The sequence below is a fragment of the Cynocephalus volans genome, chromosome 3, assembly GCF_027409185.1.
Source record: "Cynocephalus volans isolate mCynVol1 chromosome 3, mCynVol1.pri, whole genome shotgun sequence".
NCBI lineage: Eukaryota > Metazoa > Chordata > Mammalia > Dermoptera > Cynocephalidae > Cynocephalus > Cynocephalus volans.
Genome location: NC_084462.1, coordinates 92453187 through 92481042, shown reverse-complemented (window position 1 = coordinate 92481042; position 27856 = coordinate 92453187). Strand labels below are relative to the sequence as shown.

Sequence of the window (27856 nt, the reverse complement as noted above, 5' to 3'; positions counted from 1 at the left end):
CTGAAACACTTGGGAATACATGCTTATTCCATTCTCTGGATAATTATTAGTACTTTCTGAAATCTGTTGAGGAATAATTTCTGTAAAAAGAGAGCAGCAATTCCAGAAACTAGGTGCCAAGATGACATAATAAAAAAATTCAGTTTTCCAGTACTGGCTTGATATAAAATGGCCTTTAAAAGTATTATTAAAAGCAAATAATGAATTCTTAATTCTTTCTTTAAGACATGTACTCTGTCAAATTAATGAAGTATGGTCTTGGATTGTCTTCTATGAGGTATCTGTAGAGTCACATCTCATACTGTAAACTGTTTTGGAAACATCTTCATCTGAAAATCATGGTGAAGTCTCATTTTACCATTAAATGGAGACTAGCACTGTCAGGCTGGAGTGACTGTTTTGAGAGACTGGTGCTTGATATGGACACAGCTGTCAGGGATTCCATTTTCTCATTTAGGTTTGCATTTATTGCTCTCAAGTCTGTGACTACAGGGTAAATAAGGCAGTAGTCCCCAAAATATATAAAATTAGGGACTGGAACTCTGACAATTTGCACAAGTTCTGTCCACTTCTTGCCTGTAACTCTGAAGCTGAACAGTACATTTATACATGCCAAATGTGTTCAATAATAAATGTTTTGCTTTTGACTGTACTTCCTCCCATTTAGATGAACTTCCAGGAACTGCAATGTCAAGAAAATATCATTACTATTCATTGTTCATAGTTACACATCAGCGAATAAAATACAGGGAAAAAACCAACCTTAAGATACTGTGAACATATTTTTATTAGTCTAATTTGTACCCTCTCTATTAGAGAAGTATGTTATTTTATACATCCAGAGTGGCTTCTCATTATTCCAGTCTCTCCAGTCCACTCTCAGGTAGAGAATGAATACCAGACATCAAGTACAAGCCTGTCATTAAAAGATCTTATGCACTTTAAAGATAAACCACAGGCATATATTATTTTGATAAAAAATAAAATAAAAAGCATCAATCTGAAATGACTTAAAAAAATGAGAAACATAAGACTTTAGCTTTTCTTATGTAGAAAAGCGCATGGTGAGCATGGTAAATATACTTAATGCCTTTGATCTAAAGGTAAAAATCAACTTGTAGTGTTTCATCTCAAAAAGGTCAAAAATTATTGTTCTGCTATCAATATTGACCTGAAGCTCACCTTTTGAAGAGCCTCATCCCTCCCTTAAAACAAATCTTTCAGCGGAAAAGTCTACCTATTTAATTATAAGCACAGATGTTTAGTTTCAGAGATAGAAGTCCACCAACCCCAGGCCCCATTTACCATCAGCAACATACTTAGCTGTATATGAACTATGGCAGTAGATTTTCCTGAAGTGAGAGACCAGATATTTAAATCTTCCACTGAATATACATCTTCTATTTTCATCAAGGCTTCTTTGATACAATCTACATTCAAATGGCTTGGTACACCTATTAGTTCAGGATATATAATTTATATGAAAAGTTTATTTTGGAAAAAAAAAAGAAGTTTTACATTACTGAGAAGACTTTTTTCAAAGAAAACAAATGGCTTTGCCAATTCAGTTTAAGCAAATACTTTAAGATAAACTAGGTACACATATATTTTTACTAAAAATGTAGGATACATACAAGTGGTTAATACATTCTTAACAAAATGTCCATTCTCTCTAAAAAGGAATGCCAATCAAACCAGAATACTTTATTTAACAGATAAGCTAGGATAGGCAAAAAAAGAAAAAGAAAAAAAGAAAGAGAGAAACATCCAATGATGATAAACCTATTGTTGAGAAATTTTATTTTCATGTTTACTTATAGTATCAGTAAGGCAAGGATGTCATAAATACAACAGAGTCACAAGTTAAATGGGAATTAAGGAATTAAACTACTAAACATTCGCATTGAGAATCAAAAGAGTTGCATTCTTGTCCTAGCTCCACAGTTTATTAGCAGCATAACCTTAACCAAGTTATGTTATCCCTCTGAACCTCAATTTTCCTGATTTTAAGTGAGGATAATTTACTCCATTGTCTGCCTTATTTTGCTTAGCTATTATAAGGGTCAAGTGGGTAATAGATGGGAGAGTGCATTGATCTGTATGTTATAAACATGTAAGGTATAGCCTAATAAATATCAGTAAAATGCAAAAGACAGTTCCTACCCAGTGTCCCCCAAACTCCCAATCTGCTTTAGGGAAATAATAAATCCTTAATGGGAATATTAGTGAGATCTTACCTTCCAGTATTATAACTACTGTGTCCCATATGATGCGAAATGTTGTAAAAGCCACAAGTAATGAAAATATATATGTACAGATGGGATCAGCAATCTTGTATTCTGGCTAGAAGGTAATAGTTCAAAGTTGTATGATTAAATATAGAAAGATAAAACAGGCTGTAAAGCAAAGCAAGGCATATGTCCCCTGTTCTTTGGCTTTCTTTAGCAGTATTAGAGAATATCCTTAAAACTTGGATATTGTAGTTGAAAAACATCTTTCCTAGACTGTTTAAATGACTTTCCTCTTGGGACCTATTTCTAGAAGTTTAATTGCCTGTTCTACTGTTCTCCTCTATACCTTCTCTAAATCTTCTCCACTGTCCCTTCACAGAACATCAGAACTGGAAGGGTTTTTAGCAGCCATTTGGTTTAAGCCCCTCTTAAAAAGGGGAAGGAACTTAAGTTTACAGATGGGAAGGGACTTGTCCAAGGTCCCTTGGCAGAGCCAAGACTAGAACCCACATCTCTAGATTTCTAGCCAGTGCACATTTTATCACCTAGCAGTTCAGTGACAAGACTTACGATTGAGTTTTCCAGTGAAGGCACTACCAAAGCCAGCTACAGATTAAGTTACCCTGTGAAGTTACACCATTGTGTTTACTGCTAACAAATATGGATGGTCAATTAAGCTTATGTAGATGCAAAATGAATAGAACTGGCATTGGTGTCCAGCATACTGACAAAGGACAATCAGCTTTATTTTTAATGTTGAAATTAAACACATTTTAAAATAGAAAAATTGGCGATCATATTACCTTGAATCGTATGATGTATGCAGCTATTAGCACACCAACACTCTGTACCAAATCCCCCAAGGCATGTACAAATGCAGCTCTCACTGCCAGGCTATCCTGCCCATGTCCATGTCCATACCCAGAACCTATGGTAGGAGAATTTGAAGGCAGGGAGTGGGAATGGGAGTGATGGTGACCAGACTGTTTCAACAGAAACCCCATTCTGTAAAAATAAAATAAAACATTATTTTTCCTAATGTTATTGATAAACATTTGTTACTAGTCAGACACTAATGATGCAACACAGAACTCATTCATTTAATAAATATTTGAGCATCTATTATGTATCAGGTACTGTTCTAGGTGCTGGGGTCAAAACAGTGAATAAGACAGATATATCCCTACCCCCAAGGAGCTTAGGTTCCAGTAGAGAAAGCAAAGAAGCAACAAATAAATACAAAATATACATCCAGGCAATGAGAAATACTTTGAAGAAACATAAAGCATTGTAAGGGGATGGAGAATGATGGGCAGTGTGGTCAGAGAAGGCCTCTCTCAGATTCCTTCTAAGAGAGACTTTACAGAAGTCAGGGAGCAAGTGGTAGAAGAGTCTTCAAGGCAGAAGAGTCTTCAAGGCAGGGCGAAGGCACGAAAATGAAAACGTGCTCTATGTACTTTTTTTTTTTTTTTTTTTTGGCAGCTGGCCAGTATTGGGATCGAATCCTGGATGTTGGTGTGATCATCACCACACTCTAACCAACTGAGCTAACTGGCCAGCATGTGCTCCATGTACTTGAAAAAAATAAGACAGCCATTGTGGCCAAAATAAAGTGAGCAAAAGCACTAGGAAGTGAGTTGCAGAGGTACATGGGATCTTATTAAAAGGCTAAGGTAAGGACACTTGATTTTATTCTAAGTATGAATAGAAGCCACTAGGGCAGGGATTGGAAAATTGTGGCCAGTAGACCATATGTGGCTTGCTGCCTGTTTTGGTACAGAAAGTTTGATTGGAATATAGCCATGCTCACTTGCTTACAATATGGAGTGTGGCTGCTTTTGTTCTACTAACAGCAGAGTTGAGTAGCTTTGAAAGAGACTGTATGGCTCTCAAAGCCTAACATATTTCCTGCCTAGACCTTTACAGAAAAAGTTTGCTGAACTGTGGTGTGAGTGGTTAAGTATATAACTTAAAAATGCTAAGTTTTTTTGGGGGAAAAAAATTAGTAGTTTAAAAAAAACCTAGATAGAAAAATATTCTGAAAGTTAAAAAACTTTGTCCTTAAATTCCTCATTGTTAGTTAACCTCCAGTGTACCTCAGCAAACTAATGAGAAATTCATAATGTCCATAGCATTTCATTAACTTTTATAAGAAAAATTAATATACAGTTGTCCCTCGGTTTCCATGGGGAATTAGTTCCAGGACCTCCTGCACATACAAAAATCTGCAGATGCTTAAGTCCCTGATATAAATTGGCATAGTAGTTACATATAACCTACATAAATCCTACCATATACTTTAAATACAGATTTACTAGATTACTTATAATACCTAATACAATGCAAATGCTATGTAAATAATTGTCATACAAGATTTTTTAGAGAATAACAAAAAAAAAGAAATTTGTATATGTTCAGTACAGGCACAATTTTTTTTCAAATATTTTTGATCCACAGTTGAATATATGGATGCAGAAACACAAATACAGAGGGTCGGCTGTACTGTATAATTAAAAATATGAAAATATCACTGCAAATTACTGAATGCATGTACACTTGTCTCTAAGTTCACAGTAGTTGAAAATATTAATGTAAAAAATATAGAGCTTACATTACGTTAACTGCAACTCCAACAGCTGCGGTGATGAGCATTATATCTCCATTTATTTCGTAGTTCATATGGATAGTTCTTTGCACAGCTTCATATAAGAGGAATCCCATAAGTATATACACTAACAGCACACTAATCATAGCTGACAAAACCTCTAGAGGAAAAAATATATAAAGCAAATATATTTTCAGCAGTTATTGCACTTCAGAGCAATTAAACATTGTGCAGTCTTTTATTTATATTTTCTTTCCCCTAAGGAGATATAATCACAATTACATTATGTCATTAAAAAGCACTTTGTCATGTCATTTTTCTTATTCAAAAAGTGTTTAGCAGCTTGACTGATCTGGGTCCTTCACTAATTTACTCCTACTACTTACTACTTCCCATCCTCCACCCATCTCTTCAGGATCAAGTTATGTAAATTTCTAGACCATAAAAGGTAAAAAATGACAAACTGAGAAAAAATATTTGTCACATACATTACCACAGACTAGTTTCCTAATATAAAAAAAGTACATTTAAAAATCAGTCACAAGGTGAACAACCTGTAAGAAAAATGGATAAAGGACACAAATAGCAATTCACAGTAAACAGAAATTGCCAAATTCTCAAAATCAATCATAAAAGAAATTCAAATTAGAATAAGATTCATTTCCGGGCCAATCCCGTGGCACACTCGGGAGAGTGCGGCGCTGGGAGCGCAGCAGCGCTCCCGCCGCGGGTTCGGATCCTATATAGGGATGACCAGTGCGCTCACTGGCACTACACATATATTACCTTTAGACTAAAGAAAACAAAGAAAACTTTTAAGACATGTAAGTAATCATTAATGTGCCTTGATTAGGATTTCTCTTCTAAGAATGAGATACACACTCATGCCAATTGAGCTGCACATGCGCAAGATGAGATGTTTTGAGGCTATGCATAAAGCATTATGTACAACAGAAAATGATCATAAACAACCAAAAAAAGTGATCAGTAGGGACTTTGTAACATGGAATTCTATGCTGCTTTAAAAAAAGAATAAGAAATAATCTGTATTATTTCTGATGGTATTACGTTTTGGACAGCCATACAAGTTAATGACCTAGAGATATGATTGGTTAATATTCTGATAAGGAATAATCTCCAAAACATAGTGTTATGTGAAAAAGCAAGGTACACAATATAGTTTATATGTTATTATTTCAGGAAAAGAAAAAAGAATATATAATCATCCGTAAATGCAATCTCTGGAAGGATTATACAAAATATTCATAAAAAACTGGTTACCTTGGGTGAGGAGAATTGGTAGCTGGGAGATAGGGATGACTTTGCACCATATATGCTTTTTGTACCATTTGAATTTTCTACCATGTGAATATAAAGTAAAAATAATTTTGTATCTTTCCAAAATAACAAAAAATAGGCAACGTGAAGTACCTTTAAAAATAATTAACAATTACTATATAAAATAAGTGTTGACACTGAAAACAATAAAAGCAGAAAAATACTTTTAAAGAAAACTTTTCCTTTAGAGAAACCTGACATTAATCCTGTTAAGTGCTGAAAGGTAAAACAATATGTAAAACTGTTATCTGGAATGACTCATTGCTCAAAGGTTCCAGGTAGTTCAAGTATATTGGACTTTGATACATTTTCATTCCAATTTATAAATTACAACACAGAAAAGTTATCTAGCAGTTATAAGCTATTTCCTGAATAATTTAACCAAATTTTTATAAAATCCTGTGCATCAATAGACTAGGTGCTGAAGTAAGACAAAAAACATATAATTAATATTCAAAACCACGCTACCGAACACCTACTCTTGACATAGTAATCATACTTCAAAAGAGATATAAGAGCAGAAGAAGACAGAGAAAAAACCAGTTGAAATATACAAAGCCATGGAGAGACTTCCATATTAAGTAAAGACTGTAAGCTCTTTGGGGATATGGACCAAATCTTATTTCATGTCATATTCACTACAGCACTTAGCAGAGTGGCTTGTATATAGCAGGTACTTAAATATTTATGGAAGAATTTGCAGAATGAAATTAGTCAAAGGTTGAGCAAGGGAAGATGATAAAAGGCTACACAATTATGAAGGTTATGCTAAATATAAAATATAGGTTATTTACTAAATCCCCCCAAACAAGAAGTAAATAGGTTAAAAGAGAAGTCTTAAGCCAAATAAAAGACAGAAAACACATGGAATTCCTTAGGTAAAGTACACATATATAAATAATATAAAGAAAGAAGAAATAATTAAATTTTTAAACTGCAAAATCTCATGTACTAGTGTAGCCTCCTACAGTAGTAGGATTACTTTAATCAAGTATCAAGGCTGAATCTAGCAATTAGGCCACCATAGTTTTTAAAGTGCCTTAATCAAATTTTTTAATATAAAAATGATAAAGTAATACACTTTACATTTATAAAGACTCACAGCCATACAAATTAATGACACAGAGATGTGATTGGTTATGAAAATTTAAAACAAATAATTAAAAATTTGTTCAAAACCCCTTAAAATTAGGTTGACCATAGTTTCCAATTTTCCCAGGACAGTCCCAGTTTATGCTTGTTGTCTTAGCATATTTATTAATAGTGCTCCATTTAACTCTCAAAAGTGTACTGGTTTGTATGATAAATTATACAGTTATCCTAGTAGGTCTGCCAGATAAAATATTAAATGCCCACTTAAATTTGCATTTCAGGTAAACAAATAATTTTTTTAGTATAAGTATGTCCCATGCAATATTTCAGATATATCAGGTGTTCTGTAACTGTGTGTATATATGCGTATGCACGCAAATCTGGCAACCCCACACCCATGTGATAATTTTCCTAAACACTAAAATTACCTTTTTGTGAATTCTCAGATAAAGCAAACTCACATTCAAAATAAAGTAAGATGAAAGCCAAACAAAAGCATAAATACAGCTTCTTGGCAGAAGGATTTCTACCCTTACAAGGCCTACTATGCTCCTGCAGGCTACAGCTGAAGATTCAGTTCTCCAACACCTCAGTTTTCACCTATATGACAGCATGAAAGGGATCCTGATGCCTGCCCACAGTTAACAGTAATGGAATTCACTTGATTCCTAGAAATTCCCAAAATGGTGTATTAGGATACTGTTATCAGTGATATCCCCTTTTCAGCAAATTAGAAAGGAATATGTCTCATAGTCTAGTTCCCTCAGTGAAAAAAAAAGACATTCATCTGTTACTTTTTATTCTAATCACCTGTCAAAATGACTTCTAGACAGAGTACTGATAAATGCAAAAAAAAAAAAAATAATAATAATAATAAAAATTAAAAAACCCCAAATTTTAAGTAGACTTTTAGGACTAAGATTTGTAGCTGAGAAGTACTAGCCATAAATAATACTATCTAGCTAAAAATCCTAATAGTACAAATATGATCATTTATTCTGATAAAACAAACAAAAAACTCTTTCACTGTGAATAAATTAAACCTTGGTGAAATACCATGAGTAGGACTAATTGGCATTAAAATTTTTCTTTCACAATATTTTTAACATGATGGAATGCAGATAAAGACAGGCAACATTTTTTTCCCCACAACATTTAAGAGAGAGGAAAGCTTTCAATCAACAACCAAATTATGACCTGCTCCAATCATCTCATTCTTGCTCTGGGTTGGTCTCCTGTCCCATATTTTCCAAGACAAAAAGAGTGCATATCAGATGAATTTTTCATTTTCTTAAAGGAGACACAGAAACTTCCATAATTGAAATCCTAGATTTCTGTGAAAGTTACTACCCCATTAGATTTAGATAAACTCAAACAGTCATATTTCAGTCTAAATGGAAATTTGCATAAATTTAAAACTCTTCAAAGATATTTTTATGAAATGCTAGAAAACTTACTATTATAGTAGTTCTAATATATTTTGATACTTTACTCTACACATATGTAATTAAATTACTCTGCCTGGAGACTAAAATACACCCTGAATGTCACATACAGAGAATAAACAGTTTTAGTCTGAACGGCCAGTAAATGCTAAAAGAAAAAAACCAATGGGAAAAAACATAGATGATTATCAAGTTTTGATAGTACTGTAAAATATGAAAACTGTTTACTGCACATTTTAAAACAATAATAAATTGCCAAAACTGGAGGTTTTCAAGCTTCATATGAGAAACATTGGAGTCCTTCTCTGTCCTTTGTTATTCTGCAGCATAGTACCTTATTCTTTCTCTTTGTAGAATTTATTACAATTTATATTTGTGTTTGTGTATATATCTACTGCCTGTCTCCCCACACTATACTATCACTCATTCATTCCACAGATAACTTTTGGGCACCCATTCAGTGAATGAATAACAATTTGCTTCAACTATGTAAACAACACACAACCCAAACATATTTGTTTTCATGGGTGCTGCACAAATGTACTGCTGTAATGTAACTGTTAACTTTGTTAATGCTATGATGCTAATAATGAGTATACTTCACTTAAATTATATAACACTTATTTTTCTATTGCCTCAAAGAACTACATATAGCAAACATCTAAAGACAGGGCTCAGAGGCCTATAAAAATTAATAGGGAAAGAGAGTGGAGATATATTCTCTCTTCTACTTCTCTTTATGCTATTTCTCTTTTTTACCTTCTTCCAAAAGGAAGGAAACAGAAGGAAAAACAGGGCGTTGTATAGAATTTGCCTAGGACTTCCAAACCAGTATTTGTATTTTCAATTCATCCACAGAGAACTCTACTGCACTCAGGCTAAAGACACCATATAGGATTTTCAGTGGTCCACTGTCACCACCAGAATGCCAAGTGAGTTTGTCTTTGGATCCTGCCACCTTCTACTCTAAATAATCTCTTATTCCTGCCTTCTTACCGCTCCCCCTATACCATAGCCAAGGTGCCTATGACTTTCAAGTAACTTCTGGCTATCCAAATTGATAACCTTACTCGTGTCTTTCTTTTGCCTTAATAAAAACTCCCATTTTTAGGAAGTTCTAAAAACTTATTCTTTTCCTACAGATGTTCATGTGATGTGATTAAATTCCCACTAAGATGTGAAAAATTAATAGTCATACCTCTTCACAGGGTTGGGAGGAAGTTGTTAAAATGAATTACTAATTAGGGAGAAGAGAATATGGATTTTTTTTTTTTTTTTTTGGCTGCGTGTATGGGTTAAGACTTTTCAGCTGAATACTTTCTGCTCCTTTAGTATCATGGTATAAATAACAAACTACATAGAATTAGCACTGTAACCATATACCTACCCCAGGACAACCCATCATCTAGCCAGATCTGCCAGAGGTTTTTATTCAGTAGAACTACATATAGTAGAACTGCTACGAAAGACTACTATCACTTTGCCACTAACCTAGGCTGATGATCTGTATTACCATACTGCAAATCTTGCTTTTTATTTCAAATACAAACAACTCTGCTAATTACAGTCCTTTCACATGATCACCATCTTTATCTAATCCATGCAACCTCATTGGCCCTGGATCTGGAAAAGAAGCCACATAAATAAAGTTAATTACTTTCATAACCCACAAAGAAAGATAGAGGCATAGAGCAAGCAAGGGGATGGGGGCTGTTCTCTTTAGAATGACATTTCCCCTTTGTCTGGAAGATGATGCTATTCCTCCTGAGAATTTGTGGGATTTCTCCTACAGTGTGGTTTCATTAAATTGTAAGTTTTATTAGCTTCCACAGTCAAATAAATCCAGGCATTTAAAAATAACTCACATATGGTGTGCCTTCCCTGCTCTCCCTCGTCCCACAAAAAGCTGCTATAGTAGCTCATTGTAAAGTAATAATGCAAGAAGAAAAGAAAAAATTTGAATGAGATTTTACACAATCTATGGTTCACATGAAGGAAACAAAAAACAAAAACAAAAATAACCACCACCCCCCCAAACCAAAAACGTAGCAACAGGATAGAACTGACTCCTGGGACAGCCACTTAGGCCCATCCCACAAATCTAAACGTACCTTTCTCTCACCTTGACTGAATGATTTTTGCTAAAATGAACTCTGTTGTATTGCCAGAAAAAGATATCAAAAACCTATAAGTTAAAAAGCACATCATTAAAAACTGTCATTTAATCATCAGGGTGAATCATCTTACTTTTCTCCTCCTACTTAGCTGAGACAGTTATGCTGAGACAGTAAGAATTCTGATTAGTCCATTTTGGAATGTGGAGCATTTTGAGAGAGATTAAAAGTCTGGGTAGGATGATATATATACTGGCAGGTAGAAGAGGGAAGGAAAAGTAGAAGACTGGAACTAACTTTTATCGGAAATTTACTCTCTGCCAGTACCATGTTAGGTTCTTTATATACTTTACCACCTTATTTATTTTTTGTAATTCTGCAACACAGAATTTTCATCCCTGTTTTGCAGAAGAAACTCCTACTTAGATTAACTCATAATCCAAAAGGTCACGTAGACCTCAGATTTAAAGAAAGACATTTGACCACAAAGTTCTAAAAGTGGTAAGTATCAAAGAAAACAAATAGGACTAGCCCCTAACTCAGATAAGGAAGAAGAAACTCCCTTTTGATTAGTTTATTTCAAAAAGACCTATAAGTCAGGTTGTACCATCTAGCTAAGTTAAAGATCAAATAAAGTTTTACAGTCTAGTCTGTGAACATGACCACAGTTTTAGAATTATAGATAAATGTTTTCTAGTTCCAAATATTTTAGTCTGAAAAGTTCAAAAATACCTCTACTCTCAGTTTGGAAATTGGTTTAATTTACTCCCAACACAAATGATTTGAGGATCATGAACGATTCTAAATTATCCTTCCACAGCTTTCATGTTCTTATTTATTCAGCCTGAATATGCAAAAATTTGATTAATATTCTCTTCTACAGCACTTATTAAGGCCAGAAACACAGAGTTTAATATTACCTGTTCCTGTTACAACTTAACTCAAGGTCAAGAAGGAGGCACAGTTTCAAAAATAGCTATAAAATGTGATAAATGCTATTAACCATTTACAAATTGTTATGAGAAAACAAAAAGGAAATAAACTTAGAGTATGATACTACTAATATATGATTATCATTCACAGATACAATCTTTCCTTTATATATATCTAATCTCATAAATAAATCAATCAGGAGTTCATTATAAGAACAATTCTTACAGATTCCATTCATTAAAACATAATTTATACACAAATTTCAGACATATATCCATCTCTCTATCACAGTTTCTATACACCTTCACATGTATAATATGTTTTTACTGAATACTACTAGGTAGTCCAAATTAGATGTACCAGTTATAATTTGACATTAAACACAATATTATGAGTAAACATTAAAAACTCCTGGTCAGCAAGGCAGCTGACTCTACAGCTTGTCTCACACAGACAGACAAAACAATGAATAAACAATATTTGGATGTAAATAACTAAAGGAGAGCACTGGAGAACATCAGAAGAGCAGAAACCCTTGTGAGCGGAAACTTAGGATAGCCACATAGAGAATGAAAGGAAACAATTGGCCTCTACCACCCTATTCCCCAGCTGGGATCAGCTGGGAACCAGGATGAACTCCCTGTGGGGAAAAGGTAAGCAAGAAGACACCAACAGCCCCCCCATCAACATCTTGACACCTACAGTCCTTACTACTGGGGACCCCTACAGTCCTCACAGGTACTAAGCCCAACTGAGGGAGCTGCCTGAAGTCCACACAGTTGTACTCTCCCTAGAGAAGGAGCTGCCACTGTGCCCTGCACTCTGTGACCCACATAGCTACTGTGCTACACCATCTTGGAACTGGAACTACTTCTGGAATGTATCTCACCCCAGGGGCAAGTGGCCACAGCACCCTTTCATCCCAGAGACTAAGCTACCATCGAACCACTCCCTGCCCAGTGGCCCCACATCACCACAAACCAAGCTTCCAGCAGCTGTTACAACCTACCTCATGGGGCTAAGCAGTGGTGGAGCCTCTCCACCTACCCCTCCCAGTTGTGCTGTGCCCCTCCCCATCAGGCTGGAGCTGAAGCAGCACATGGACCCCTGGGGAATTGGTGCCTTGCCCAAGCCAAGCAGCTGTGCAATTCAGGGCTGAGCTGATGTAGTACTCTGCCAAGCTGAGACACTCCACCCTACAGGCTGAACAACTCTAGTATCCTGCTTTCCTGGAGCTGGACTAGCCCCCTACACACTGAACTGCTGAAACACCCTTTTCTCTGGGGAGTGGAATCAGCACTGTGCTGCTCCCTGCCCTATATGGCTCAAATGACAGCTGTGCCCTACCATTCTGGGGTCCTTGCTGCTGCTTCACCTGGCCTCATAGGTTTTGGGATATTGCTGAATCCCACCATTTCAGGGGCTAGAATCACCACTACACAGTGTCTCATCCCCTGGAACATGAGTGACCACTGAGCCCTATTTGCTATGGCTCCTGAATTGCAACCATACCGGGCTCTCCAGGCCCAAATTTACAGAGCACCTCTTCTCCCCTAGAGCTGGGCCAGGGCTGTGCCCTGCCCCTCAGGGTCAGCCCACCAAGCCTAAGCTGCCAGGGAGTGCCTTGGAGTTACATATTCTAGCTCTGTGGGAAATCTATGTCCAAACTTGCCACAAAAAGTATACATGCACCCCAAGATCTAGGTGCCACAATAGGTTTGCAGAACCCTGAGCCTAGGATCCTCACTCCACAGTTGCTCCAAGCACCTGCACCTGAAACCCAGCACTGCTACAGCTGCTTGTAGGTCAGGCCAGACCCCAAACTAAGAGGGATTCCCTCAGTAACATCTCCCCATTGTGGGGAAAATGAGAATAGGAGGACCCCAAAAGCTCTTGTCACTGAAGTCCTTAACAACCTACACTGCCCTCACCACTGCCACAGACTTCTACAGCCTAGGTCACTGAGGCAACCACAGTTTTCACTGATGTGGATCACAGCTGTAGAATCTGCCCACAGATTAAACTACTGCATCTGTACTGAAAGGGAATTGCCACACCCTTTTCAACCAGCACACTAAGGTCCAACTGCAGGTAAAAAAAACCCTTTCTCTATGAAAGCCACTCTGTAAAGTTAGGAAGAGGCAATTGTTTCAACAGATGCACAGATATCAACAAAGAGATACAAAAACAAAAAAGCAAGGAGATATGACACTGCCAAAGGAACACAGTAACACTCCAATGACAGACTCCAAAGAACAGGAAATGTACAAATTGCTGGAAAAGGAATTCAAAATAACGATCTTAAGAAAAATCAATGAGATACAAGAGAATAGCAATAAAGAATTCAACAAAATCAGAAAACAATTTATGAAATGAATGAGAAATTTAAGAGATGGATATAAAAAAGAACTGAGCATAAATCCTGCAGCTGAAGAGTTCAATGAATGAAATAAAAATACAATAGAGAGCTTTAACAGCAGACTAGATCAGCATACGAAAGAATCTCTAAACTTGAAGACAGGTCATTTGAAATTACCCAGTCAGAGAAAAACAACAACAAAACAAACAAACAAAAAAAAAAAAAAAAAAAAAAGAAAAGAAAGGAGAATGAAAAAAAGTGAAGAAAGCTTACAGAAATTATGGGACACCATTAAGCAAAGGAAATTTGCACTATAGGAGCTCCAGAAGAGACAAGAAAAGGCACAGAAATCCTATTTTATGAAATAATAGCTGAAAACTTGCCAACTCTTGGGAGAGATATAGACACTGAGATTCAGAAAGCTCAAAGGTCCCCAAACAAATGAAATCCAAAAAGGTCTTCTCCAAGGTACATTACAGTCAAATCGTTAAAAGTCAAAGACAAAGAATTCTAAAAACAGCAAGAGAAAAATTTCAAGTCACATATAAGGGAATCCTTACAGAATAACAGCAGACTTCTCAGCAGAAAGCTTACAGGCCAGGAGAGAATGGGATGATATATTCAAAGTGCTGAAAGAAAGAAAGAAAGAAAAAAGGCAGACAAGAATGCTATATCTAGAAAATCTATTCTTCAGGAATGAAGAAGAAATAAAGTCTTTCCCAGATAATCAAAAACAGGGAATTCATCACCACTAGACCCGTCTTACAAGAAATGCTCAAGAAAATCCTACATCAGGAAGTAAAAGGACGATAACTACAATCATGAGAACACACAAACATATAAAATTCACTGGTAAAGCAGACACAAATGGAAAAGAGAAAGGAATTAAACCTTATCACTATAGAAAACCACCAAACTGCAATGATAATAAGAGAGAAAGAAAGAAACAAAGGATATACAAAACAACCAGAAATCAACAAAGTGACAGGAGTAAGTCCTCACCTATCAATAATAACTGTAAAAGCAAATGGACTAAATTCCCCAATTAAAAGATATAGACTGGCTGAATAGATTAAAAAAAAAAAAACAACTAGAACCAACTTTATGCTGCCTACAAGAAACTCACTTTACCTGTAAAGACACACATAGCCTGAAAGTGAAGGGATGGTACAAGATATTCCATGCAAACAGAAACCAAAAGCGAGCAAGAGTAGCTATACTTAGATAAAACAGACTTTCAGTCAAAAGTCGTAAAAAGAGACAAATGAGGTCATTACATAATAATAAAGGGATGAATTCATCAATAAGATATAACAATTGTAAATATATATGCACCCAATATTGCAGCACCCAGATATATAAAGCAAATATTATTATATCTAAAAGGGATAGACTTCCATAACAGTCTGAGACTTCAACACCCTACTCTCATCATCAGACAGAGCATCTTACCAGAAAACCAATAAAGAAACACTAAATTTAAACGGCACTACAGAGAAAATGAACTTTATAGACATTTATGGAACATTTCATCTAACAGCTGCAGATCACACAATCCTTTCATCAGCACATAAAACATTCTCCAGGATTAACCATATACTAGGCCAGAAAACAAGTCTTGACAAATTTAAAAAAACAAATCACATCAAGTATCTTCTATAACCACAATGGAATAAAACTAGAAATCAGTAACAAGAGGAACTTTTGAAACTATAAAATTGCATGGAGATTAAACAAAATGCTCCCAAATGACCAATGGGTCAATAAAGAGACTTAGAAGGAAATAAAAAAATTTCTTGAAACAAATGAAAACAGAAACAAAATATACCAAAACCTATGGGATATGGCCAAAGCATTATTAAGAGGGAAGTTCATAGCAATAAACACATCAAAAAGTAGAAAAATTTCAAACAAGCAACCTAACAATGTATCTCAAGGAACTAGAAAAGGAAGAACAAACCAAACCCAAAATTAGTAGAATGAAAGAAATAATAAAGATCAAAGCAGAAATAAACAAAATTTAGACAAAAAAATACAAAAGATCAACAAAATAAAATGCTGATTTTTGAAAAGATAAATAAAATTGACAAACGATTAGCTAGACAAGATAGACCAAAAAAAAGAAAAAAAAGAAAAAAAAGAAAAAAAAAAAAGAAAAAAGAGAAGACTCAAATAAAATCAGAAATGAAAAACTTATTATAGAAGGAGAAGCAAAGGCATAGTAAAACTATCCTAGATCAACTCAACAAAAGAAGACCAGACATTGGATCCTCATTTAGTTATTTTATTTAATAAAAGCTAATCTTTAGGTTATAGAAGAGACAAAGACTGTTGCTTCTTCCTCACCCAAGACCACCTGAAGGAGCTGAAAGTCTACTGTAGATGGTACTTGATCCTGTAAAGCTAATTTTCTATAAAGAAAATTCCAGATTCAGTCTACACTGTGCCCAAGAAACTGATGATGAAGAGGAAAAAACTGAAATGTGACTAGCATGTAATAGCATCACTGTTTTACCATCAAGTAGAGTTTGCCTCTTCAATTTCCTTTATTTCTACCTTTTTAAGAAACATTCTTATCATTCTCACTTGGGTGAACCCTAAAATTATCATTGGTACTTCAAAACTATTCATAGGCACAAATATGAAGAATACTTAGGAATTTAAAAAGAAACAAAAAGTAAGAGCAGAAAGTAACAAGAACTCTTCCTGCATTCTTCCACTGGGCTCACAAGATTTCTGTTCTCTTACTTAAAAGTGAGTATCAACTCCATTTTCTCTAACACCTAAACACAGTGAATGTGATTTCCTACCACATTGTGATGAAATAATTAACTACAAATTTTAAAGATTGGATATTCCACAGACTTTATAGTGGCATTTCTGTATATATACATAAAAACCACATATAAATCTTGAATTCATTTAAAATCATTTTCAGAGAAGAATAAATTAAGCTGAATAAAGGCTGCTTTTGAAGTGCTGGGCACTGTTCTAAGTGCTTGACAAATATTATTAATTTAAGATTTTTATTAACTCTATGGTAGGCACTATTATTAGCATCCTTTTACAAATAGGAAATGGAGGCACAAAGATTTTAGGCAACTTGTCCGAGGTCATACTGGTGGAAAGTGAGAGTGCCAGGACTTGTGCCAAGCTAATGGTTTCAGTGTCTATACTCCTAACTACTTCTTTTTGTTGTCTCTCATGAGTACTTGTAAGCACCAAAAGTCTATAATCAATAGTCCATAGATAAATATAAACCAATCAAAAGCCTACAAAGAATGTGATCTTTTAAAGCGGAAAACACTTCCACATAATACAGAACTAAAGTGGCAATTACAACTAAACCATAGCTTAATATTTACTATTGTCAGATAGAGTGTCAGAATTTGGTTCCTCAACGTAGAAGAAATTTCCAAGAAATCTGTTCTAATTTTCTGCTTCTTGATGCAGAATCCCAAGGCAATAATATCCTGGGCTCAATTCTTATTCAAAAGGAGCAAGAGAATACTATTTTTATCTGAATAGTTAAATGGTCATTGTCTTTAAGCTCTGAACTTTTCAAATCAGAAACTTCTACAAAATATTATAAAGTGATCTTCAGATAGCTGGCTGACTGGCTCAGTTGGTTAGAGTACAGTGTTGTAACACCAAGGTCAGGAATCAGATCCCGGCACCAGCCAGCCACCAAAGGAAAAAAAAAAAAAAAAAAAGTGATGTTCAAGAGGTAGAACTCTTTGTACAGAATCACTGCCGCCAGGTCTAGAACTGGGTATTCTGAATGCTGCCTTTTGCCTAAGAAAGGGCAGCAAATAGCGAGATATGAACATATATATATATTTGCTTATATTTTCAAAAGGAAATGTTGGAAGGTTAAGCCAGAAACCAATTTAAATGGTTTACTAACACGGAGTGGGTGGGGAGACAAGGTGGAGAAGACAGAATAAAAACAAGAGTTCTCTGAATAAACCTTTTCTTTTAAAAAGTAATTTTTTACTTTGTAACATGTTTTTCATATTTACAAAATAAATCAACAAGGAAAAAAAACAACCCGTCCCACCCCTGATGCCATCAAAATGAAACAAATTTCAACAATAGTAACAAATCAGAAGTTTCTTAGAAGGATTCCTTCTGCAGAGTTCTTCAGGATTTGAATTCCCAAGTCTTAAAGCTAGAGGTCAAAAGATCTACACTATTTAAACATGTCCAGTGTAAACATATCTCCCACCACAGAACTTCAAGAGTTTACTTATGAAGCCATGGTACTTTGTGGAATGTAAGGACACCAACGGCTTTGGTTTATAGATTTATTTGCCAAATTCTATTTACCTTTATTGTCTTTTGAATCTTCCCCAAGTCAACATAAGTTTTTTTCTTCCATTATTTCCACCATTACTTCAAGAGTACAGTAAGTGAAATAAGGTCTGTATCTAAATTATCCTTATAAGATTTTGGAATACAAACAATAAGATCCCAAATGGCTCTTTTAGTGTAAAGCTTAAGTACCTACCTGTTTAGCTCTGGAAAATATGTTATCTTTAACAATTCCCTCCCTTTTCTTTTTTAGATGACTTTAAAAATTGAGATAAAATTCATAAAACTTCTCTGTATTAATCTATTTTAAAGTGTACAATTCAGTGGTTTTTAGTACATGTTTAGGTTGTGCAACTATCACCACTAATTCCACAACATGCTCATCTCCCCCCCCCCCAAAAAACCCCATACCCATTAAGTTCTCACTTCCTTTTATTTTTCAAGTTCTGTTTTTTTGAGGTTCTTAATAGTAGGGCTTTGGACTTCCCGGATTGTTCTTTTACAGTTTTTAACTTTTTCCTCCTGTTTCTGTCACATCTTTTTGTTCTATATTCTGGGAGACTCTTACTATATTTTCTAGTCCTTCTACTGAAAAAGAATTTTTAAAAAAATTTCAGCAATAATATTTTAATTTCAAAGAGCCTTTTCTTCTGTTTCTTTTTCAAAACATTTTATAATATTCTGAGTATATTAATTAATAAGATAATTTTAAAACTTTTCTTTTGCTCTTTAAGTTACCTCTCTTTCCTCTAGGATTAATTTTTCTGTTAGTTTAATTTCGGTAATTTCTTTCTTTTGCTTCTAGTTTTTCTCAGATTCTGGAAGATTCCTGGTTGTCCATTCACATTTAGGGCAGAAGGATGGGGAAACTGTCCTTTGCAAAAAGGAAATGCTGGAAGGATAGGCCAGAAACAAATTAAAATGGTTACTAATAAGGGATATATGGCAGGGCAAAGTAGGGCAAGTGTATTAATTTAGGGTGAGTAGGTGGGGAACCAGGCTATAAAGCTGTAGAACCCTGAATTTTAGTAGGAATAAGACTTGTTTTGGAGCATCAACATCCACACTAGAAGTCCTGGCTTTCTCCAAACAATTTGTTCAATTTCTTTATCTTTCTTTTTTGGTAGCTAGCTGGTATAGGGATCCAAACCCTTGACCCTGGTGTAATAACACTGCACTCTAATCAACTGAACTAACCAGACAGCCCTCAGTTTCTTTCTAGAAGAACTATCTGATATTTCACATAGAGGAAAATGTAGGCTGCCTTACTGGAGGTGCAGATTGAGAAGGGAGGTAGTAGCATAGTGGAATTATTGGGAGCAGCTTCCCATTTATACTGATTCAATTAATCTTCTCTATTTTCAGTCCCAGTTTTCACTTCTGCTGATCTCTGTCCCTGAGCCTTCTCTGGAGATCTGTTGGGGCTGATCCAGTTCCTAGTTCAGAGTCTACTCTAGGCTATAGGTTCCTTGCTTATTTCCTCCTTCAATCTACTCTTACCTACTTTATGACTTCCAGAAATTTCTGGAACAGTTTATTGGTGACCCAACCATCTGGTTCTGTTGTTTTTGTACTTTTATGTCTGTATTTTAATGTACTCTCAGATGGACTGGAGTAAAATGCTGATATCTTGTCCACCATCTTGGAACTTAGTACTTTTAAGGAAAAGGAAAGATTTGACTTTCTATAGAAACTTTCAGAGACCCAATAGGACCAATCAGGTCTATTTTCTCTCATCTTTACATAGTACTTGTTATCTATGAAGAAACAAGTGACTATGTACTACAAACACTAAATACTTTAATATTTAATACTTTAATATTTAATAGAATTTTCATGATTATGAGTTATTATATATGTAACACCTTCTATGTTCTGTCACTGCATGTTTCTGGTAGAAGAGTGCCACTGCTTTCATTAGAGTTCCAAGGGATTTATAACCTCAAAAAGGTTAAGAACCATAGGACTAAATGAAATGTACTCTCTCAAATAGCGTTGGAAGTTAAAAATCCCCATTCTGTGATGATCAAGTTTTAGATCTTAAGCTGCAGGTGTTTAAATCACAAAAAATTAATGCTTGAAAATAATTTTGAAGTTGTTTAAAAACCCCAAGGCAACCAATAAACAAATTACTGTATAAATATGTTGGAAAGCAGTGGGGTTTCTTTTAGGAACATATCCAAATGCATTATAAAGTAGCTTAACAAACAATAGAAAAACCTCAATTAGGACTTTAGCTCTCTTGTACAGTAGCTGAGAGTGCTGAGGGGTGGGAATATCATTTAATCTCCAAAACTGATGAATGGATAGCTACTTGGAACATCACCATTCAGGTACAATGTCATGTTTTACATTAGAAGACCAAGTGACTAAATAAGAAGACCTAGATGCTGAGTTAAGATTAAGCTAATTGTAATGGATTGAATTATGTCTCCCAAAACTCAATGAAGCTTGAATTGTGTCCCCCAAGTTTTATGTATTAGAAACTTAATCCTCCACTGTGACTGTTAAGAGGGGGGAAATCCTATTATGGTAATTGAAAGGTGGAGCCTTGAAGAGGTGATTAGATTGTAGGACCTTGCAGTAGTGAATGGATTAAAAATGGTGGTCAGGGGCATGGTTCTGAGGGCTTTAAAAGGAGATACTCTCTCTCTTCTCTCTCTGCTTCTATCATCTTGCACTGTGAGACCCCTGGATCACTGTCACCACCACCAGATGGTCTTTGGACTTCCCAGGCTCAGAAATTGTAAGCAATAAATTTCGTTTTTCTTTATAAATTACCCAGTTCCAAGTATTTTGTTATAAGCAACAGAAACAGACTAATACAGCTAAAAAGTAACAAATTAGAAGAGGAACTGATTGATATATTATTCAAGAGTGTCAATGGTCCTACAAAATAAAACTACCATATGCTAACTCTGGTTCCTTGAGACAGGTTTTGCTGAAGCTACTTAAATATCAACTTTTGGGTTCAATGCAAAAGACATCTGATCATATGGCACTTTATATAATAGTTCAGGTAATTATTTGTACATATTTTCAAAATGAAAAAATTTTAAATACAGTAACATAGTAATAAGCAGAGCTGTGTAGATAACAATGTATTAAAACCCTTCCTAAACATTAACATTTGTTCAAAATAGGCAAATAAAAATATGTATGCATTTGCATAATTATATTGATATGATGGCTGCAATGGAGGTCAGCCACACAGTATATGCTTAAAATCTAGGTTACAGTTGAAATACCTGAAGTGTAAGGGAAAAGCTAATGCTCATTAATGAGTCCCAGGAGGTTTTGCTTGGTTCAATAAACTTTAAATAAACTTTCTTCTGATGCTATCTTTAGGACATAGAAGATTAATGATCACCATATAATTTTATATGTATAAACTGTTTACCTTTTCTGAAGGTATCCTGGAAAATATGTTTTTGAATAAGTCTTGTTCATCTATTTTCATTTGCTTTGTTCAAAGAAGATATCACTGGAAAGATCTCAGTCAGCGTTTACAGTTCGTTGTGGTTTACTATAAAATATTATAAACCCAAATAAACTCCAATTACCTACCTAAGCGATGAAATCCAAAGGTGAATCTCTTGGTTGGTGATTTTGAAGACAGCCACAAAGCAAGCAGGGTAAGTATGATGGCACTTAGGTCAGTTAACATATGAAGTGCATCTGTCATGATTGCTAGGCTATTTGCAATGTATCCACCTTAGAGTAAGGATGGGAGGGAAGAAGGAATAAGTTAATTTAAAAAATTAATGTAAGCAGAAATCCATTATATCCCACAAAACATGAACTTCTAACTAAACGTTTATCCTTTTCAATTAAATCAAGGTATTCTGAAATTTTATGCAAAACATTAGATATGTGTATATTTTTCTGATGAGAATGTCCATTTCTATTAACAGAATGTCTGAGGAGTCAATGACTTTTAAAAAGTTAAAAACTACTAACTTGGGAGCAAACATATAAAGAGAAATTTTGTGTTTTAGCACTGCAGGTTTTGCTCAAATTACTAATTCTACTATTAGATAACCATAATATCCCAATATTACAAAAAAGCTGAATAAAAAGTAGGTGTTTGCTTGTTTGGGAGGGTTTTGAACTGAAAATTAAACTGAAGAAACTCACAAAATGTACATTAGTTCAATACAAAAGATAAAAATTAACTGATTCACATGGATATGGATAACAATGTCTCCAAAGAGAGGAACAAAAGGTGGTATTTAGAATATAACTTTTTTGGTATTGAGAGTGTGAGTGTGAGTGAGTGTGAGTGTGAGTGTGAGAGAGAGTGTGTGTGTGTGTGTGTGTGTGTGTTGTCCCGTTATGGACAACCAATTTTCCTACTACCATTCACTGACTAAACTGTTAATACTATAACACAGTAGTACTAAAACTTTATGTGTCACAGAATCACTTGGAGGGTTTGTTAAAAGACAGACTTTGACACTATTCCCCAGATTTCTGGTTCAGTAGGTCTGAGATGAGGCCTGAGAATTTACATTTCTAACATGTTCCCAGGTGATGCTAATGCTTCTGGTTTTGGAACCAGTTTGAGAACCACTGTTATAATGTACAGCAGAACTTCACGATCACGTAAGTATGGCTGAGCTGTTGATTCCCCTCATTCCTGGGTGTGCAGAACCAAGAGCAGCAGGCCATCTGGGCTGATGATCTTGTAGTCACATCCATTTACTCCAGTGTGCTCTACACAAGTATCTGTTTCTATGTATTCCCTAACATGAAAAAATGGGAAAGCACATGTTATTACAGGGGGCTTTGGAATCTTGGATACTCTGAGCAAGTTTCCTAACCTTTTTGAACCTTAGTTTACTCATCTATAAAATGAGGTTAATACCTTAAAGCAGCACTGTTCAACAGAACTTTCTGAGATGATGGAAATGTAATACAGCTGTGTTGTACAACAGAGTAGTCTACTAGTTACATGTGGCTTTTGAGCATCTGAATAATGGTTAGTGACCTAAGGAACTGATTTAGTTTAATTTTAATTAGCCTAAATTTAAAAAGCCACATGTCCATGAAAATAGAGTAAGGACCTCTGAAAATCATCTTTTTTATAAAAGCAATTGAGAACATGGGCAAAATTTGTCAAAACTCAGCATTTCAGAAGTCTGGAAATTGGGCCGAGCCCGTGGCGCACTTGGTAGAGTGCTGCGCTGGGAGTGCGGCGACTCTCCCGCCGCGGGTTCGGATCCCATATAGGAATGACCAGTGCGCTCACTGGCTGAGTGCTGGTCACGAAAAAGACAAAAAAAAAAAAAAAGAAGTCTGGAAATTAACCAAAGACTTATACATGTAGCATTTACTCAAGGAAAACAGCTGAATCTCAGTAAAAAAAAAAAAAAAAAAAGTTGGCTTTGTGGCGTTTTAACTTGCCCTATAGCCATTTCCCACTCCCCAGCTCAGTGGCAGCCTTGAAAACCAATAGGCCACAGTCACAGTGAAAACCTCAACTTGGAAGGCACTGGAGGAGGTGAAATGGGTATGGAGCTCCTTCAAAGCCCCCTTTCCAGAGAACTGTCATTATTTGACCTGTCTAGTGTTTCCATGAAAGACTTGCAAGGCTGCTTTTATTTGACCTGACAGTTGTAACTTGCACTGTGCGAACAGCCCCAGCCTTCCCATGGTTGTCAAAAATAATCAGAGGCAACTATTTAACACTGCAGCTGCCTGAGTTGGTAGATAATTCATTTACTGTGTTCTGAAGATTCACAATGATGTACCTTAATGTGGGTCTCTTTTCACTGAATTTTCCAGGCTTTTGTTGACTCTTTCAATTTGAAAACATATACCTTTCGGTTACAAAGGAATTCCTTAAACTATGTTATGAATGATTTCCTCCTTTCCGCTTCCTCTATTTCTCAAACTCCTCTATTTGGAGTTTAGACTGCTATTCTAATTTTTGTGCCTCTTCTCTAGGTCCATCTGGTTTTTTTGCTCTACTCTGTAACAGGGTACCTTTAATTCATCTTCTAACTCTTCTGTGGAGTTTCTATTATATTTTTACTGATCAAAAGCTCTTTTCTTTACCCCGAATTTCTTTTTAAAAGCAGCCTGTTGTTTCATGGATACATGATATTCTCTTATCTCTGAGGATACTAATTATATAATTATAGTATTATATCTGACTGGTTCTTAAGCAGTTTTCAACTAGCTTTCCTTATTTTAGTCTTCTTCTTCACCCATACTTCTAGAGAATTACCTGATACAGCCAATTGTGAGCCTATGTAGGATTCAATGTCCTAAAAAAAAGTTCTCTAGGTGATTCTGATGTACAGTAATTTGCTTGATAACCACTGCTCTAGTGTAAACTGGGTTGATTCTCAAGCCTTATCCCAGGCCTACTTAATTAGAAACTAATTAGAAACAATTTGTTTTAACAAGTTCTCTAGGTGATTCTGATGTACAGTAATGTGCTTGGGAACCACTGCTCTAGTGTAAACTGGGTTGATTCTCAAGCTTTATCCCAGGCCTACTTAATTAGAAACAATTTGTTTTAACAAGTTCTCTAGGTGATTCTAATGTACAGTAATATGCTTGGGAACCAATGCTTCAGTGTAAACTGAGTTGATTCTCAACTTTCCCCAATCCTGGCTTTCTTGGGTCTATTAAGTTAGTTACCTCTTTAACTCTTTCCTTTCCAGTTTCCAAAATTTTTGTTGCCATTTTCTCCTCTCCAGTTTTCCCCATCTGTGTGGATTAATACCTTTTTAAAAAATCCCTTTATTGTGGTTTAAGAGAGGTTCAGGAGGGAGCAAAATTAGATGTCTGTGCTCAGTTTGCCAAACTTACCTGGAAGTCTGTATTCACTCTTCAAGTGTTTTCATTCCCAATAAAAATGCAGTTGCTCAGGTACTCAATAACTCTACGTTACCAAATCCTAAGGATATTTTAATTCTCATCTAATTAGACATCTCAACAGTTTCAACCTATTTATTTCCACTTTGAAATACTCTTTTTAAATTATGGGACACCTGTTTTCCTTTACCTGCCTTCTAATGTTGGAGTTCCTCAGGACTTGGGCTCTCTAGGTAATTTTACCTATTCCTATGGCATTACATACTGTATCTCTCTTTACCTTGACCTCTCTTCTGAACTACAAACTCATATTTAACAGTCCAATAGACACTTCCACTTGGCTATTTCACATACAAATAAAAATTAACATGTCTAAAATACCCCTGTGAGCCCATGCCTAAATCCTGTCTGTATCCTCTTCCCACTTCATAAACACATTTCTGTACACTCAGCAACTTAGGTGAGAAACTTCAGAATCATTCCTGATACTGCTTTCTACTCAACCCCCCACATTCAAACCATCAGCCAATTTTCTCAATGTTCACTCTAAAATTTTTCTCAATCAGTACATTTTTCTCCATCCACTCTAGTCCAAGCCATAATCATGGACCATGAAATCAATTTAGTGGACTGAGATGCAAGTGAAAAAATATTAGAATACATCACATGAAATAAAACTTTTGTCTCAGTTTTACATATTTATATACATGTGTATGTCTAGGTCTATGTGTACATACACGAGTAACAATAGTGAGGTCAAAAGTTTGAAAACCACTGACTAAGGTAGAGGGACCATTTTGAAGGCCTTAAGGGCAGGAAAGAGCTTTGTGAGTTGTAGGAAGAGAAAGACGACCAGCATGGCTAAGTAAGCACTGGGGAGGAGTAGTATGAAATGAGGTAGGGAATGTATATAGTTTTTGTACATAAAACCTTCAGCCAAGTATCTTAAATCTGGACTGCCACTTCTATTCTCATCATGGTTCATCGAAAGACAACATGGGAGAATCATCTCCCTGCTTTCATATGATTTTGAAAACTGTCACTAAGAGGAGTTAAGTTACACTAACATGACTGAAAATAATCTCTAAACTAAGAATGTACCTTTACATTCTTATGTACCTGTACATTTTACATAATTAGAAAAACAAAAAAAGAAAACCAAGTTCATAAAACATGAGGGGCCCTCTAGTTTGTTTGAGATCCTCCTTATAATGAAAAACTTTCAGGTTAGTTGGTAGTATTTAATTTTGCAAATCTCTTGGCTATAAATACAAAAAGGAATGGTATAAACAGTCCACCTAAGTGAAATGTAGAGAGAAAAATCAAGAGACTGGGACTGTAGATGTGGCTCTTCCATTATCCACCTAAGTGGTTTCACAACAATTTAGCCTCTCTGGGCTCTCAGAATCCTTATGTGTAAAAAAGAAGGTGGAGCAGGTGTTCAATAAGGTCCCTTCATACTGTAAAGTTCTATGGTTCTAAGTAATTTTAGAACCAGTTACTATTTATTTATTTTTTATGTTAACACCTTGCTCATAGAATCAATTACTACTTTAGATGTTGCAAAAGTTAACCTGGCGTATTATCAGTTTTTTAAAAAGAGGAAGTTACATGGCATACAACGAAGATAATGTCATTCATTTTACAGTAGATGACAGTGTTTGAAGAACTAGAAGACAAAGCCAAAGTTATCTGGGAAATTCATGTTGTACTTAGGTTGATCTGCACTTTGGAATTGTGTGACCTTTTCACATCATGAGATCAGTATCTTGATAAATAACGAACTTCCTGAAAAGTTTAAACCTCAAATCATGTGTAATTATAGCTTGACAAAGACCCTCGAGGGAAGGTAAATGGAAAGTGAGTTGGCAACACAACTCACCTACAAGTTCTCCAATCATGAAAAGCAAATAAAGAACGGCAGCAATGGTCAACCTGGTTTTCACCTTTCTCTGCTTCAGTAACTCTTTCTGTTTGCTGCAGTTGTCACAGGGGTCCACCTTCAAACTCAGCTGACTGTTGGTCAAATTTAAGTCCTGGTCCAGTAAGGAATCATCGTCGGCCTGGAGGGCCGAGTGCGCCCCGTTTATAGGCCTTTCCCGGGTTTCGGAACCATCATCGGCCACCACAACTCGAAGTTTGTTAAACCTAGAAAGCCCCTCGTCCCCCACCTCATCGGAGAAGTCAAAGGCGCTGGTGTCATTCAGAAACAGCGGCGCATCATCCTTCCTCAGCAGAGATTTGAAGCGCTTCCACGCGCCAGAGCCGGCCATGGCAGAGGCTGAGCGGCCGCGGCGCGGAAAGGCGGGCGGGCGGTCTGCGGCTCCTACTTCACGGGAGCGCCGGTTCCCGAGGGCAGTGCCGCGCGTCCCTCCCCATCCTGTGGAAAACGAAACACGGTATAAATTAAAGGCGCCCAACGCTGCCTGCAAGTTCTGAAGCCCCGGGCGGCGGGGCGCAGGGTCGGCCCCGAGACGCCTCCGGGGCTCCGCTCCGCGAGGGGGCGGCGCATCTACCTGGGGCGCTGCCGCGGGGCGGCCGCTCATCTCTCCGCCCCCGGCCGGCTCGGTGGGGCCGGCTCGCGCAGCTCGGCCCGG

General features: G+C 36.1%; 1 protein-coding gene across 1 annotated transcript; it reads right to left on the bottom strand.

Annotated features, from left to right (window-relative positions):
• On the bottom strand, positions 1–27856 carry SLC30A4 (solute carrier family 30 member 4). The gene is made up of 8 exons (XM_063090696.1): positions 27776–27856; positions 27142–27639; positions 21999–22145; positions 4843–4996; positions 3035–3236; positions 2238–2343; positions 1320–1454; positions 1–682 (listed from the first exon to the last, which is right to left on the bottom strand). Exons 2-8 carry the CDS (start codon positions 27530–27532, stop codon positions 528–530), a joined length of 1290 nt encoding a protein of 429 aa, XP_062946766.1. The 5' UTR covers positions 27533–27639; positions 27776–27856; the 3' UTR covers positions 1–527.